Source organism: Pipistrellus kuhlii, unplaced genomic scaffold (assembly GCF_014108245.1).
Source record: "Pipistrellus kuhlii isolate mPipKuh1 unplaced genomic scaffold, mPipKuh1.p scaffold_m20_p_20, whole genome shotgun sequence".
NCBI classification, from domain to species: Eukaryota; Metazoa; Chordata; class Mammalia; order Chiroptera; family Vespertilionidae; genus Pipistrellus; species Pipistrellus kuhlii.
This window is the reverse complement of record NW_023425516.1, coordinates 2,428,223-2,442,280: the sequence shown is the minus strand read 5'-3', so window position 1 is coordinate 2,442,280 and position 14,058 is coordinate 2,428,223. Positions and strand designations below refer to the sequence as shown.

The following is a 14,058-nucleotide window of genomic DNA, read 5'->3' as shown; positions in this document are numbered from 1 at the left end:
GTTTTCTGGAAGGGCAAACCTTAAACCACACCCTGTGAATGCTAGAGCAAACCCGAATGCCCATTTCTGAACCCTGCCAGAGGCGGAGCTCCCGGGGGGACTGACCTGGTGATGATGGCCAGGTGGGGCGGGCTCATGCAGGCGCCCATGAACAGCACCACGTTCTCGTGCCGCGTCTGCCTGTAGGCCATCACCTCCCGCTTGAAGGCCTTCAGCTGCTCCTCGTTGTCCCTCTCGATGTCAATCAGCCGGATGGCCACCTCGCCGTGCCAGCGGCCGTGGTACACCTGCCCGAAGCGGCCCTTCCCGATGAGCTCGCCGATCTCCAGCTGCTCGAAGGGGATGTCCCACTCCTGCAGGAAGATGCTGGTCTGGCTGGCCTTGCGAGGGAAGCTCCGGGCCGAGAGGAGGGACAGGTTCATCTCCTCGAAGTCGTCCTCCGACTCCTCGGCCTCGTCGTGGCCCTCTTCGTTCTGTGGCCGACGGGAAACACTTAGCTGTCCCCGCACTGCCGGGGACACCCCCTCCCACCCTCCCAGGTATTCCGTGGAGCATACCGCCCTGGGGATTTATCTGGCCCTGAGCTGTTTTTTCAACCAAAAATGCAAATGGCTTGCCAACTTCTGCACAAGTAGCTTTTCCATGATGCTCACCACATAACGGCCCGTTAGGCTGGTGCCGGGAGGGGTCACCCCTTGGTAGTTGTCCCAGAGTTAGGACAGCTATCACTCAGGACCCCGAACCCCGACCACCCCAGCCCCCTGCATCAGCAAGGGCATCACTCGACTTTGCCGAGTTCCAGGAAGCCCTGGCAAAGCTGGCTTCGCCATCCCCAGTTCTCACCTCTGAGGTCGGCTCCACTTCAATTTGAAGTAATGGGTTTCCTTCCAAGCTTTAAAGAAAGAAAAGTAAAAGTGACCCTCAGGTGCAAAGGTGGGCCTCTGCATTGAGCTGATTCTGGTATAAGAAGCCCCCAAAGTGAGAAGCCCTCACCACCACACCTTCACCTCGAATTTCACTTCAAGGCTGCTGTGAGAAATAGTCCATAACCTCGCCTTAAAAAGCAGCACACGAGGACCCTGTTTTCAATACATTTTTCTGGGCTGCTCGGGCTCATTTTTCACGACTGTGTTGGTTTCCACTAACCTAGCAGCTTCCTTATACACTGCCCTCAATGCCGCGGGTGGAAGAGTCCTAGGAGCCCTAGGTGTTCCCTAGGAGAGCATTAATCAGGTCTCCAAGGTTCACTGGGATTTGGTATCTTTTTAAATGATCTGAGTGTTCATGTGTTCATTCATTCATTCATTCATTTGTTCACAATTCTGTGCCAGGAACAGTGCTAAGCTCTTAGAAGGAAACAGACTTGAAACTGGCTCCTGACTTTAAGAAACATTCTATTACCACTGAAGGAACTACAGCGAGTACACAGATATTGTGCAGAAAGGCTAAGCAGGGGCCCAGAGTCAGGTAGGAACTGAATAAATGGAGTGACATGGAAATTCCCAGGGGAGAGGATTCCTGGATGGATCTGGGAGTCCATCGTGTTTAGTTGGACCTTGCAGGTCACACTGAATCGAGATGTGTGGAATGAGAATGAAGAGGAGGAAGCAACACTGTGTTGGACTGGAAGACACAGGTGTGGGTGTGTGTGCACGAGCACGCATGTGCATGAGATGCTTTCACAAGCTCATGAGCTGCAGTTGTGTTGCAAACCTGGGAGCATGCTGGGTATGGCACTGGGGGCCCAATGGGTGTGTGCATGTGTCTGTGTGTGTGCGTGTGTATGTGTGCACACTAAGTATATATATTGAAGGTATAGCGTGGGTATTATGGGATGTGTTCTGTGCAGTTGTCCGGGCCTGTGAGTGTGGTGTCACTGGATGTGTTCTGAGGCTAAGAGGGGATGTTAAAGTACATGGGATGGAAGGGGAGGAGATATAGGAAAAGTGTGTGTTAAAGGGTTTCTGGGGGGTGATTCAGAGGATGTGTATGTGTTTATAGGGTGAGCTAAACAGATGGGAGGAGAGAATCAATGGATGCCATGCCCCCTTCCTCTTTCCCCAGCTCAGCAGATTCTCCTACCACCTCCTTATCTGAGGTCTCCCCTATCCTGACCCTCAGACCCCAGAAAGCTGCTGACCCTGCCGACAGAGTCCACCTGCTCGTTGGAGGGGCTCCCGGTGAGAAGGCGTCTTAAAGACTAAGAATTAGCTGGAGAAAGAAGGGGGTGACAAAGTGGCATTTGCCATCATGTTAACTACATACAGTTATTCTGACAGGAGGTGGAATGGCACCGCACAAGGATAGCTGATATGCTGGGAGCCTGACACCCTGGGGGAGGCTGGGGTGGGACGGTGAAGCTGGGATCCCTCCTCGTACCCTACCACTCGGCCTTTCTCTGTTACATCCAGGCGAGGCTGCAGCAGCCGGGCTGCTACATCATTCACCCTCCGTGAGGAGGTAGCGCCCATCCCCAGGCACATGTAAGCAGACTGCAGGCACGGATTAACTCTGTCTTCTCGCTGGCACTCCCTGGCTGTCGGTTCATAACCTGGAGCCTGTCTTGCACAAGTTGTGGAATTGGTTTGTGCAGGGCAGAGAAATGACCCGGAGCTCTATGTCAGCACAATATCCCCCGGCAAACTGCTGCTCCTTTGATTTCAGAGACGTACCACTTGGGTCTTTAACAAAGCCCGTAACACGGGTCAGAAAAAACGGAGCAGTTAGCAGAGACGGGAGAAAAACCAAGTAGGCAAAAATGTGAGTTGAGAAACCAGCAAATCGAAACTAGGTGTTAGGACATGTTAGGACATGCCCCAGACTTTGGTCATAATCAGAGAAGTTCAGGAAGACGATTTCACTTCAGCTGCCCAACCAGTGACCGCCCAGAGACTAAAGATGCCCACACAAAGATGTTCCTTGTGGAATTGAGTACAACAGTGAGATGTGGGAAGATGTAAGATCCTGCAATCAGGAAATGGGTAAGGAAATTGCCCCACATTGATACAACATTCTACAGCCATTAAAAACAATGTGTGCAAAGTGTCTCGAATAATATGAAAAATGCAACATTATAGCATTCTCGGATTAAAAATTAGGATAGAGACTGTGTATAACATGGATTACAAATAGATATACTGTGAATAGAAAAAGCACATATCTAATTTTTTTTTTAAAGAATTGTCCAAATTTTCCAAAAGTAGCCTATATTATTTGTGTAATAGTATAAGCCTGAGGTCAGTGAACTTGGTCTGTAAAGGGCCAGATGGTAAATGCTTTAGACTCTGCGGTCTATATGGTCTCTGTCGCATTGACTCCACTTGGTGGTTGGAATCTGAAAGCCACAAGACAGTATGTTGCAAACAAATGGGTGTAGCCATGTTCCAATAAAACTTTATTTATAAAAACATTTGGCACATTGGATTGGTCCACCATGGGCTGTAATCTGCTGACCCCTGGTATACACCTAAATTATACCTTTTAAAGAGGGGACAATTACATAGAACAACGACTCTTCCATTGAGAGCTGCCTCTGGCCTGCACACTGTCTTTCTGATCCTAGGAGGGCCGGGGGAACAAGTCCAGCCGCTAGCAATCATACGTGACAGGCAGGGCCAGGGGCACAAGGCAGAGCTGACTCGTGGGGGCCTCCTCTGCCTGGGCTGCCACACTCTCCCTCTCTTTGCTTGCCTCATCCCATGTCTCCCCTTCCCCACCCTGCTACGTCTCCCTCCCCTCCTCCCCCCTAGGATGTCAATTCCAGGAAGAGGAAGGTAGAGGGGTCCTGAGTGGACTACAGGCCGGGGGAGGAAGAGGCCACTGTGCACTTACATGGGATTCGAGGTCACTGGATGCAGGACGACCTGGGGCGCCCGGGTCGGTGTCTCCAGCACTGGCACCACATCTGACAGCAGAGATTAGATGCTCAAGACATGAACGTGGGGTCCACACCCACCAAAACCTGACTTCTGGAGGCTAGTAGCTGCTCACCAGCTCGTGGGTCCCTGGGGGCGGGCCAGTCCCCTCCCCTTCCTTGACCACCTGCTTAGATGCACCAGTGGTCCAGATGGCATCCTGACCAAAATTCCCTGTCGTTACCTAGGGGGCTGCCAGAACCCCCAAGCCTCTGGTCATCTCCAAATCCTCCCCATTCTTGATTCCCTTTGGAATGACGAGGCCACATAGTTGACCGCCTCTCCCCTTCCACGTGGCTCTGGGCCTCTCCTGCCCTTGCCCATCCTTCCACTGTGGACCACCTTCCCAGACCACCTCACTGGTGCCATTGCACCCTTGAGACCCCCTCGCTTTCCTTTTCCACTTCCACGTCCAGCCACTGTCCCGGGGCCAGTGATCCCACCACCACCCTCACTGAGCTTGTCACCTCACATTCACCTCCATCCATCCCACTCCGAAGGGGGTGAGCTCCAGGGACTCACCTGGGAAGATGAACTGCTGCTTGTACTGGTAGTAGTGGGACGCTAGCAAGAGAAAGAATCACCAAAGTGAGTGCTGCCCTAGAGCAGTTCCTTCGGGGACCCAATTGGGCTCCCATGGCCACAGTGTGGATTCTCTGCCTGCCCTTAAGGGTTTCCAGACTCCTGCAAACACCCAGAATTCCAAGGGACTCAGACATGTAAAGACACCAGAGCATTTAACACCCAAGCCAACCCTCTGGTTAAAAGCTCCCTGAATACAAAGCACCCCAAGTCAGAGTGTCATTCGGAGCACAATCCCATTTTTGGCAAATGCATAAGAATGCACACAGAGAAAAGTCTGTGGAACCACAATCTAAAACGTTAATTTCCCCCTTTGGGCAGAGTGATGGCAGTGACTGAAAAACAACGATGAGTTGCCAAATTCTATGCATTGAGCATTGTTTTCATATACATTTTACTAATTTTCTTTCATCTCTGACACTTCTCTTAGAGAGATAGGGTAAACAGCAATATTAAATTATTTTCTAATGAATCCCCTTTTAATGTGCACAAATTTTGTGCACCAGGCTACTATTGATAGTATGAAATAAGAGTGCATAGTAGGTATGGAGTATGTATTGGCTGCTTTGAATGAGCCAATTAGTTTTCTTATTGCTGCTGTAACAAATTATCACAAATGTTCTGGCTTAAAACAAATTTATTGTCTGAACTAAGTCCTAAGGGGCTAAAATCAAGGAGTGGCCAGGACTGGTTCTTTCTGAAGTTTTTTGCCTCTTCAGGCTCTTGGGGCTGCCTGCATTTCTTGGCTCACAGCCCAGTCTGGGCTTCCGTCTGACACTGCCTTCCTCTGTCTTTGACCTTCTTGCCTCCCTCGTCTGAGGATCCTTGTGATTACATTTAGAGTCCCCCAGAAAATCCAGGATAATCTTTCCACTTTAAGATCCTTCTGCCATATAAGGTAACATCTTCACAGATCCAGCGATTAAAACGTGGTCATCTTACGGGACCATTAGTCTGCCTACCACAAGCAGGAATGAATTTCCATGTGTAGGGAAAAACTCATGTAAAAGAAATATCCTCAACGTCACTGCTGATTCTCCCACAATTCATTTACTTCCATTTCACCCCTCTCAGAGGCCAGTTCTTCCAGACGATTCCCAGGGTTCGAACTTACTGGGGGAGGGGTGGTGAAGGGACCGGAGCAGGGGAGCCACTGTGTGTCAGGGGCAATGGACAGATCACACAGAGCTTCCTAGTCTCAAGTAAAGGAAGTGAGCAGGGATGGGCTCTGATACGAGTCTCAATCGTTGAAGACACTCCCAGAAACAATGTTATTCATTCAGAGACAAGTCACAGCTGGAAGCTGGCTCCCAGAGGATTAGCACAGTGGTTCCAAGCCTGAGGTCTGAAGGCAGGGTTGAATCCTTATTCCTCTGTTGGCTGTTTGCAAAAGCCTCTCTCCAAGTCTCAGCCTCCACGTGTATACTGTGGGGGTGATGAGTCTCCCCCTTATAGGGCTGAGCTCATCCTTATCCTCCTCCTCTAATAATCTAATAAAGAGGGGATATGCTAATTGATCATCACTCCATCACAAAGATGGCTGCACCCACAGCTGAGGCCAAGTTCCCATAAGGAGCCTTAACAAGCAATCAGCAGGGACCTGAGGCTCCACTCTCCCCTGCACCCACGGGGCTTGACAGGGGGCCTCAAGGTGCATCCCCAGTGCAGGGTCAGGGGAACTCAGGCCCCCTATCTTGGGGCCGGGCCAGGGGACCTGAGGCTATGCTTCCTGCCCAGCAGGGCTTGACAAGGGTGGGACTGGCTGGGTCTGGATCTAGCCCAAAGGGTGGGGGAGGGGAGTGGTGGCCGGGTCTGGGTCTCACACGATTTTGAGGCACACGTGCATGGGTGGGGACTTGACACTGGGTCCCATGGTGCACCCCAGACTCTGACAAGAGGAAGGTTTTCATATACATTTTACTAATTTTCTTTCATCTCTGACACTTCTCTTAGAGAGATAGGGTAAATAGCAATATTAAATTATTTTCTAATGAATCCCCCTTTTAATGTGCACAAATTTTGTGCACCAGGCTACTAGTATGAAATAAGAGTGCATAGTAGGTATGGAGTATGTATTGGCTGCTTTGAATGAGCCAATATCTTTTGAAGCTGTCTTAACAGACAAGAATAATTTTTTAAATTATTATTATTATTATTTTAAATATATTTTATTGATTTTTTTTACAGAGATGAAGGGAAAAGGATAGAGAGCTAGAAATATTGATGAGAGAGAAACATCGAACAAATGCCTCCTGCACACCCCCTATTGGGGATGTGCCCTCAACCAATGTACATGCCCTTTACCAGAATCGAACCTAGGACCCTTCAGTCCGCAGACCGATGCTCTATCCACTGTGCCAAACCGGTTTCAGCACAAGAATGATTTTTAATTAAGAGGCAATCAGATAGCTCCAAAGAGCTAAGCCATTAGCTGTCCTTGAGGTTGGACTTGATGGGATAATCAATCCCCACCTCCAACTCTACCCCAGGGTGGAGAGCAAATCCTGGCATCTCAGGATCCCAAGTGCCTGGTCTGGCACCTGTAGCAGTGGGTGCACAACTCATGTTTATTGAATTAACTCCCTTTCTTTTAGCTCAGCAAGTGCCCAAATTCCAGGTAGCTGGAATCCAAACAGATGCATTTTTTTATTCTGGAAATGAGTTGCCAGGGATGGGAAGCACAACAATTCAAGGTTACAGAGCAAAGTTTTGTTTTTTGGTTTTTTTAAAAAACATTTTATTGATTTATTACAGAGAGGAAAGGAGAGGGATAGAGTTAGAAACATCGATGAGAGAGAATCATCAATCAGCTGCCTCTTGCACACACCCTACTGGGGATGTGCCTGCAACCCAGGTACATGTCCTTGACCGGAATCGAACCTGGGACCTTTCAGTCCGCAGGCTGACGCTCTATCCACTGAGCCAAACCAGTTTCTGCCAGAGCAAAGCTTTAAAATAAAACCAACCTCCACGATTTCTGGGACCTTCTTCTGCTAGTAAACTAGGTGTGTTTTTTGTTTTTGTTTTTGTTTTTAATTGCATGCAGGCAGTTTGCTGTCAACAAGGGGCTAAAATTAAAGAAAGGAAAGTACCCGAGGTTCTCAATAGGCTTAGCTGATCTCTTCCCTCCTGGCGGGAATGGGGCTCAGTGGCCGCAGAAAGGTTAGCTGGCAGTGACAGCCTTTCAGGAGGAGTGGCTGGACACCAGAAGAGAGCCCTGCTCTGAGGAGGGACAGGTGACGGGCAATGGGACACCCTGCAAATGCCTGCGTGCACAGAGTCAGCCCCTCCTTGACTCTTCCTGCAGGAGCACAGCTGTGCCTGGTGACTGAAGGGAGGGAGTGGCCGGGAAAGGGAAGGCGTCACTGTGAGCCCTGTGCTCACTGATAAGGGACACCAGGGAGTGCTTGGGGCATCTGGTGGCTCTTGGGCTGTTGGCATCACGAGGTCATGAAGACTGAGAGGCTTAGATGATCAGACGTCAGAGGACGGGAGGCCATTGTGAAAGTGCTTCCACTCGGGAGGCCCTTCCCCCCGCCCTCCCCCTCCCCCCCGGTCCTCCCTAAGACCTCCCCAGTCAAAAGACTGAGTGGTCCGTCTTCTGAATGGAAGGATCCAGAAGGAAGGACCCCTTGCCTCCACCTTTCAGTGGCCTCCTACTGTGTCTTCAATCAAATCTAAATTCCTGCTCGGCCAGTGTGGTTCAGTTGGTTGAGCATTCTCCCATGCCCTAAGACAGTGGTCAGCAAACTACGGCTCACGAGCCACATTCGGCTCTTTGGCCCCTTGAGTGTGGCTCTTCCACAAAATACCACAGCCTGGGCACGTCTATTTTGAAGAAGTTTAAGTTTAAAAAATTTGGCTCTCAAAAGAAATTTCAATCGTTGTACTGTTGATATTTGGCTCTGTGGACTAATGAGTTTGCCGACCACTGCCCTAAGAGGTCACTAGTCCATTCCAGTGAGGACACATGCCTGGATTTTGGGCTTGGTCCCCAGCAGGGGGCATTCAGGAAATGGATCATTGATGCTTCTAGTTATCTCTCCCTTTCACTTCCTCTCTCTCTCAAAATCAATAAAAACGTATTTTTTAAAAAAATCTAAATTACCACCCTGCCCTACAAGGCCCCGCCAGGCCTCATGCCTGCAGCTGTCTCACTTGGCGCCCTCTGCCTTGTTTGTGGCCCTCAGGCCCTGGACGACTGTTCAGCTCTCCTGTAGCAGGGCCTCTGAACATGCTCCCTCTCTCTGCCTGGATACTCTCCCCATTTTCAGGACTCACCTGCCACTGACATTTCCACTTGAACTTGTTATCTTCTTCAATTTGCTCCCAGCACTGTCCTTCCTATCATTTTCATGTGTGTGTTTGCTTGGTTCACACCTGTCTCTCCCACTAAGCTACAAACTCCATGAGAACAGACTGTGAGAGGCAGAACAATCCCCACCCTCCCATGTCCTAATCCCTGGAAACTGGACTATATTACTTCACATGGCAAAAGGGACTTTGCAGATGTGACCATGCTGAGGGGAGATCATGCTGGGTTCTCTGGGTGCATCCTAAATGCAATCACAAGGGTCCTCATGAGAGAGAGAGGCTGGAGGATCTGAGTCAGAGTCAGAAAAGGAGATGTGAGAATAAAGCAGAGGCTGGAGTAGTGTGAGACCACCAGCCAAGGAATGCTGGCAGCTACTAAGAGCCGTCAGACAAAGAGATGGATTTTCCCCCCCTATAACCTGGCAAAGAAAACACCCTGCTGACACCTTGATTTTCAGCTCAGTGGCACACAATTTGGACTTGTGACCTCTATTACTAAAGATAACAGATGTGTCCTGTTCTAAGGCATGAAGCTTGTGGTAGTGTTACAGCAACAACAGGAAACTCATACTGGATGTGTCTGCTTTGTGCATGCCCCCTCTGAACACAGTGCCTCGGACAGTTCCTGGTACACAGGAGATGCTCAATAAATACGTGTTCAGGAAATAAATACATGGATGTGGTCAGAAGGCCAGAAGACAACTTAAAGAGGGGGAAAAACTGCAGCCCTGGGCAGGGCATGAACTCAAGTGGGAATGTGTGAGGTAGAGGAATCCTTGTGGTCCTTTCAGAGGTGAGAAAGCTGAAGCCGGAGGTCACATGGCAGGGGTGTGAGAGAGGATACTGAATCCAGAACTCCAGCCTCTCCTGGCGTGGGGGTAAGACTCAGAAAGCAGCACGCTCAGGCGTGTGGTCCCTGAGATCCTGAGCCCAGGGTCCCCTGCCAGTTTCAACGATTTAGCTCATAAGACAACTGCCAGCTGCCCCTGTGACTTAGACTTGGGTGGAGACACCAGCTTGCTGCTGACCTAGTCTTTACTTCTTGGAGCCTCAGTGTCCTCGCCTGTTAAATGGACCTGATAATACCTCGAGGCAACTCGAAAAGCAAGTGAGGTCATGTGTGGCAAGTGTCCTGCACGTAAGACTCACTCCACATGCCTTCAAGTGTGTCCCCAAGCGACCCTGGCATGAACCCAACACCTCCTCGCCTCCCCAAGCACTGAGGTACCTGGCAGGTTGAAGGTCTTCTGCTGCCTGGTGCACTGCGGGGAAGGGTGGAGGGGAGAGGGTGGCGTGGCGCTGGGAGGGAGAGGGGGTGCTGGCGAGGAGGGCGTGGAGGATGTCGTGGACGAGGGGTTGCTGCTGGAGTCTGGCTGGTAAGGGACAGGGATGTGGTCCTGCAGAAAGAAAACAGGGCGCGGGTAGCAGTGAGAGTGAGTTGAGCAGGAAGAGGCCCACCCCAGCTTCCTCAGCCCCGGATCCCCACCAAGTGGCATCCAGCTGTGGAAGGAACGGTTTCTGTAATCAGGTTCCTGTCCACTGTCTGGGCCCCCGAGTGAAGGCTGCCGCAGAATGCAAGCACGTAGGTGACAGCCATGCTCCGTTCTCTCGGAATGGGAAAGAGCCACGCAGAGGTGCCCAGCGTGCTCTTCTCATCCCGACACCTCTCCTTCCGAGTGTTTATTAAAGAATCGACAGCCAGCCAGCTCAGGAGAGAGCGTGAGAGGAGCCTCCGCACTCCCCCACTCCTTCCCGCCACTCCACTGGAACCAGCTGCCTCTCCTGGCCCCTGAACCTGCTCTAAAGCAGATGAAGGTAGAATTCACATGTGCATCCTCAGAGTGGCCCTGGTGGGTGAGTCAGGAGCTGTGGAGTGGGTTGAACAGTGTTCCTCCTGGAACCTCAGACGGGTCCTTACTTTAAAAAAGGACTCTACATGCCATTAACGTAAGGATCTAGAGATGAGATCATCCTGGGCTGGGGTGGGCCCTAACTCCAACGTCCAGTGTCCTTATAAGAAACAGAAAAGGAGAGACACGCGGAGGAAAAGACACGCACATGGAGGTAGAGGTTGCATTGATGATGCTCCTACAAGCCAAGGAATGGCAAAAACTGCAGGAGCCACCAGAGGTTAGGAGAGAGGTGTGGAGGGATTCTCAGGGCCTCCAGAGGAACAGCCCTGCTGACACCTTGATTTCAGACCTCTGGCCTCCAGAATAAGTGACGGATGTTTTAGCTCCCAAGGCTGTGCTCATTTGTTAACGGCAGCTCCGGGAAGCAAATGTAAGCAGGGTCTGCAATAGCCAGATGCCAGGCACAGTGTGGTCCTTCAATAAATGTGTGCTAGACAAAGGGGAGAAGGAAAGAAAGAATGAAAGGAGGAGAGTTGGAGGGGTGGAGAGAAGGAGAGAGGGAGAGAGAAGATCTATCTCTTCCTACTAGACTATGTTGTACTCATCTTGGAATCTGCCGAACTTAGCACAGAAATAAAAACTAAGTGGTTGCTCATAAATGTTACATGAATGAATGAATGAATGAATGAATATTAAAAAAAGGAAAAATGGAAGGAGAGATGGAGGGAGGGAGAGGAGGAACTGTCTTTATGGAGAAAATAATTATCTCTACTTCCTTGAGGATAGGAACCATGTCATTCTCTTCCGTGTAGTATAGCTCAGGGTTGAATGAGAGAGAGAGAGAAAGAGAGAGAGAGAGAGAGAGAGAGAGAGAGAGAGAGAGAGAGAGAGAGAGAGAGAGAGAGAGAGATGATGCCCACTTTCCCTGGCAAAATCACTCCCATAGGAGGGGACTCAGATCTGAATCCCAATGGGACCAGCAGCAGGGGGCTGTGTTCCACTAGAAGGAAACTCAAGCTCCCACCTCATGCATGGAAACATCCTTCAGGACCATCCAGTCCAAGCCCTTCACTCTATAGATGGGGCACTGACACTCAAAGCGGGGGGAGGGGGAGTGACTGTTGGAAGCATACAGAGTTAGTGGCCTAGGTCCCACCTTCTAGCCTAGAAGCAGAAACACAAGGTTGTGCCATCTCCACATTCATCTCCTCCATCTCCACTTCCTCCTCCATCATCTCCTTCTTCTCCACTTCCTTCTCCATCTCCCCATCTTCATCCATCTCCTCCTCCTCTGCCTCCCTCCCCCTCTTCTTTCTTCTTTTTCCTCTTTCTCCCTCCTTCCTATTCCTCCTCCTCCTTCGAATTCATCCTTCAGCTCTTCCACTCCACCTCCCTCTTCTTCTTCCCCCTCTCTTCTTCCTCCTCCATCCTCTTCCTTCTTCCACTTTCTTCCTAATCCTCCTGTATTCCTCTTCCTCATTCTCTGTCTTCTTCTTCATCCATTTCCATGCCCCAAGTATCCAGTGCTGGACTAAATTCTTTACACATATCTCTGTATCCAGTTCTCTCCAGAATCCCAATAGTAGTGTCTGCTATGACACTTCTCATTTTACAGAGGGAAACATCCAGGCAGAGAGATCTTGCTCTGATCACACAGTAAGTGAAGAAACTGAGTTCCAGGCCTTCTGACTAAAAAATGCAAACTCTGACCATTATGCCGAATGAAAAAGCTGGGCTTCTGCGAACCTGGATTGACGGAGCTAGACCGGAGGGGAGACAGACAGCAATGAAAAGGAAATCTTCAGACCAAATTGGCTTAGAAATCTATTGCACTAACTACATCATTGCCTGACAAAAAGAATCTGTGTGAAGCCAGTGAGAAGAGAAAGAGGGGAAAAAATAACCCAGCTCTATGATAGATTCTATCCACCTTCATGTCAAAGCCACTTTCTTAATAGAGGTTAATTTATTTCTCTTATCAAATTCTCCTGCTGGCAGACAAGCAGAACGATGTCACAGTAATTGATCTATCGTACCCGTGTTTCTGTCCCATCTAACACCAAGAGGCTCATTGTGCCTATAAATTGAGAGGGGAGGTTTGCGATGGCTCTGAGCTCCTTGTCCCCAAGATGCCACAAAGGAAAGGCTGGGCACAGGCATGCAGTTACTTCCCAGGGGCCTCATTGTGCAAGCCCCTCCCCCCCATCCCTCGCAGAGATGGGGATCCCCTCTCCCAGAGACCTACATCTTTCTCAAATAACAAAGCAAAGTGGACCCAGCATGAAATTTTGATTGGAAACCCAAGATGTAAGCTGATAATAGCTAGAATTTCCTGGTCACTAACCATGTGCCAAGGGACTGCGCTAAATTCTTTCAATGTTGATTATGTCATTCTTCCCACAACAACTCTCTAAGGTTGCTTTTATTCCCCACCACAGATGTTTTAAAACATGGCCACAAATTCCTCGGACTCTTCCCATCAACAGGATGGGGTCTACATCTCCTCCCTTGAATCGGAGTTGGCTGTTTCTATCAGCAAAATGCAACAGAATGGTCACTGCCAACCCTTGGCTAATGCACGTCAAGATACTGTCAGGTTATAAAAGCCCATGAATCTCCCACCCTGTTTGCTGAAGCAGCTGCCCCTCGAACCCTGAGCGGCCATGGAGGAGCCTAACTGTGCTGAGGCAGCCATGTGGGAGGGAAGCCCAGGCCACGAGGAGGCCCACAAGGAGGGCTCCTGTGGAGCTTCTACAGAGCCCAGCCCTGACTCTTCCCAGCCTGGGCACCAGGCCTGTGAGTGAAGGAGCCTCTGGATCGGGGCTGGCGACCTTTTCAGGTAACAAATCTATTGGGCTCTGTGAGTCATGTGGTCTCTGTCGGAACTACTCAATTCTGCCATTGTAGCCTGAAAACAGCCATAGGCAATAAGAGTGTGGCTTGTTCCAATGCAACTTTATTCACACACACACACACACACACAGGTGGTAAACTGGATTTGGCCTGTAAGCCATAGTTGCCAAACCCTGTTCTAGATTATTCCAGCTCCCTGCTGTGTAAGTTTTCCCACTTGAGTCCCTGGACATTATGAAGCAGAGATAAACAATCTCCCCCCCCCCCCCCCCCCCCCCCCCCCCCCGTGCCACTTCTTAATACCTGCCCCACAGACTCCAGGAGCATAATTAAAGGGCTGTTGTGTATACCACTAAGTTTGTGCAGCAGTGCATAACTGGAATGTACCCATTTTGCAGACAAGAAAACTGAGGCTCTGAGGGATTCCATTACTTGTTCAAGTCTCACAGCTGGTAAATAGAGGAAGCTAAGCCTGGCTGCTAGGTTTGCCTGAATTTAGAGGCCAAGTTCTCAACTGAGATGATGCCGCATGGAATCGGATG

At 50.0% G+C, this 14,058-nt stretch overlaps 1 protein-coding gene across 2 annotated transcripts in view; it reads right to left on the bottom strand.

Moving 5' to 3' along the window:
* KSR2 (kinase suppressor of ras 2) overlaps positions 1–14,058 on the bottom strand; it is a 271,878-nt gene that overhangs the window by 41,780 nt on the left and 216,040 nt on the right. For both annotated transcript variants that reach the window (XM_045585402.1, XM_045585403.1), the window contains exons 10-14: positions 10,039–10,207; positions 4,437–4,478; positions 3,832–3,904; positions 844–892; positions 106–473 (exon numbers count right to left, since the gene is read on the bottom strand). In XM_045585402.1, coding sequence (XP_045441358.1) covers positions 106–473; positions 844–892; positions 3,832–3,904; positions 4,437–4,478; positions 10,039–10,207 — 701 coding nt within the window. The remainder of the gene's footprint in view (positions 1–105; positions 474–843; positions 893–3,831; positions 3,905–4,436; positions 4,479–10,038; positions 10,208–14,058) is intronic.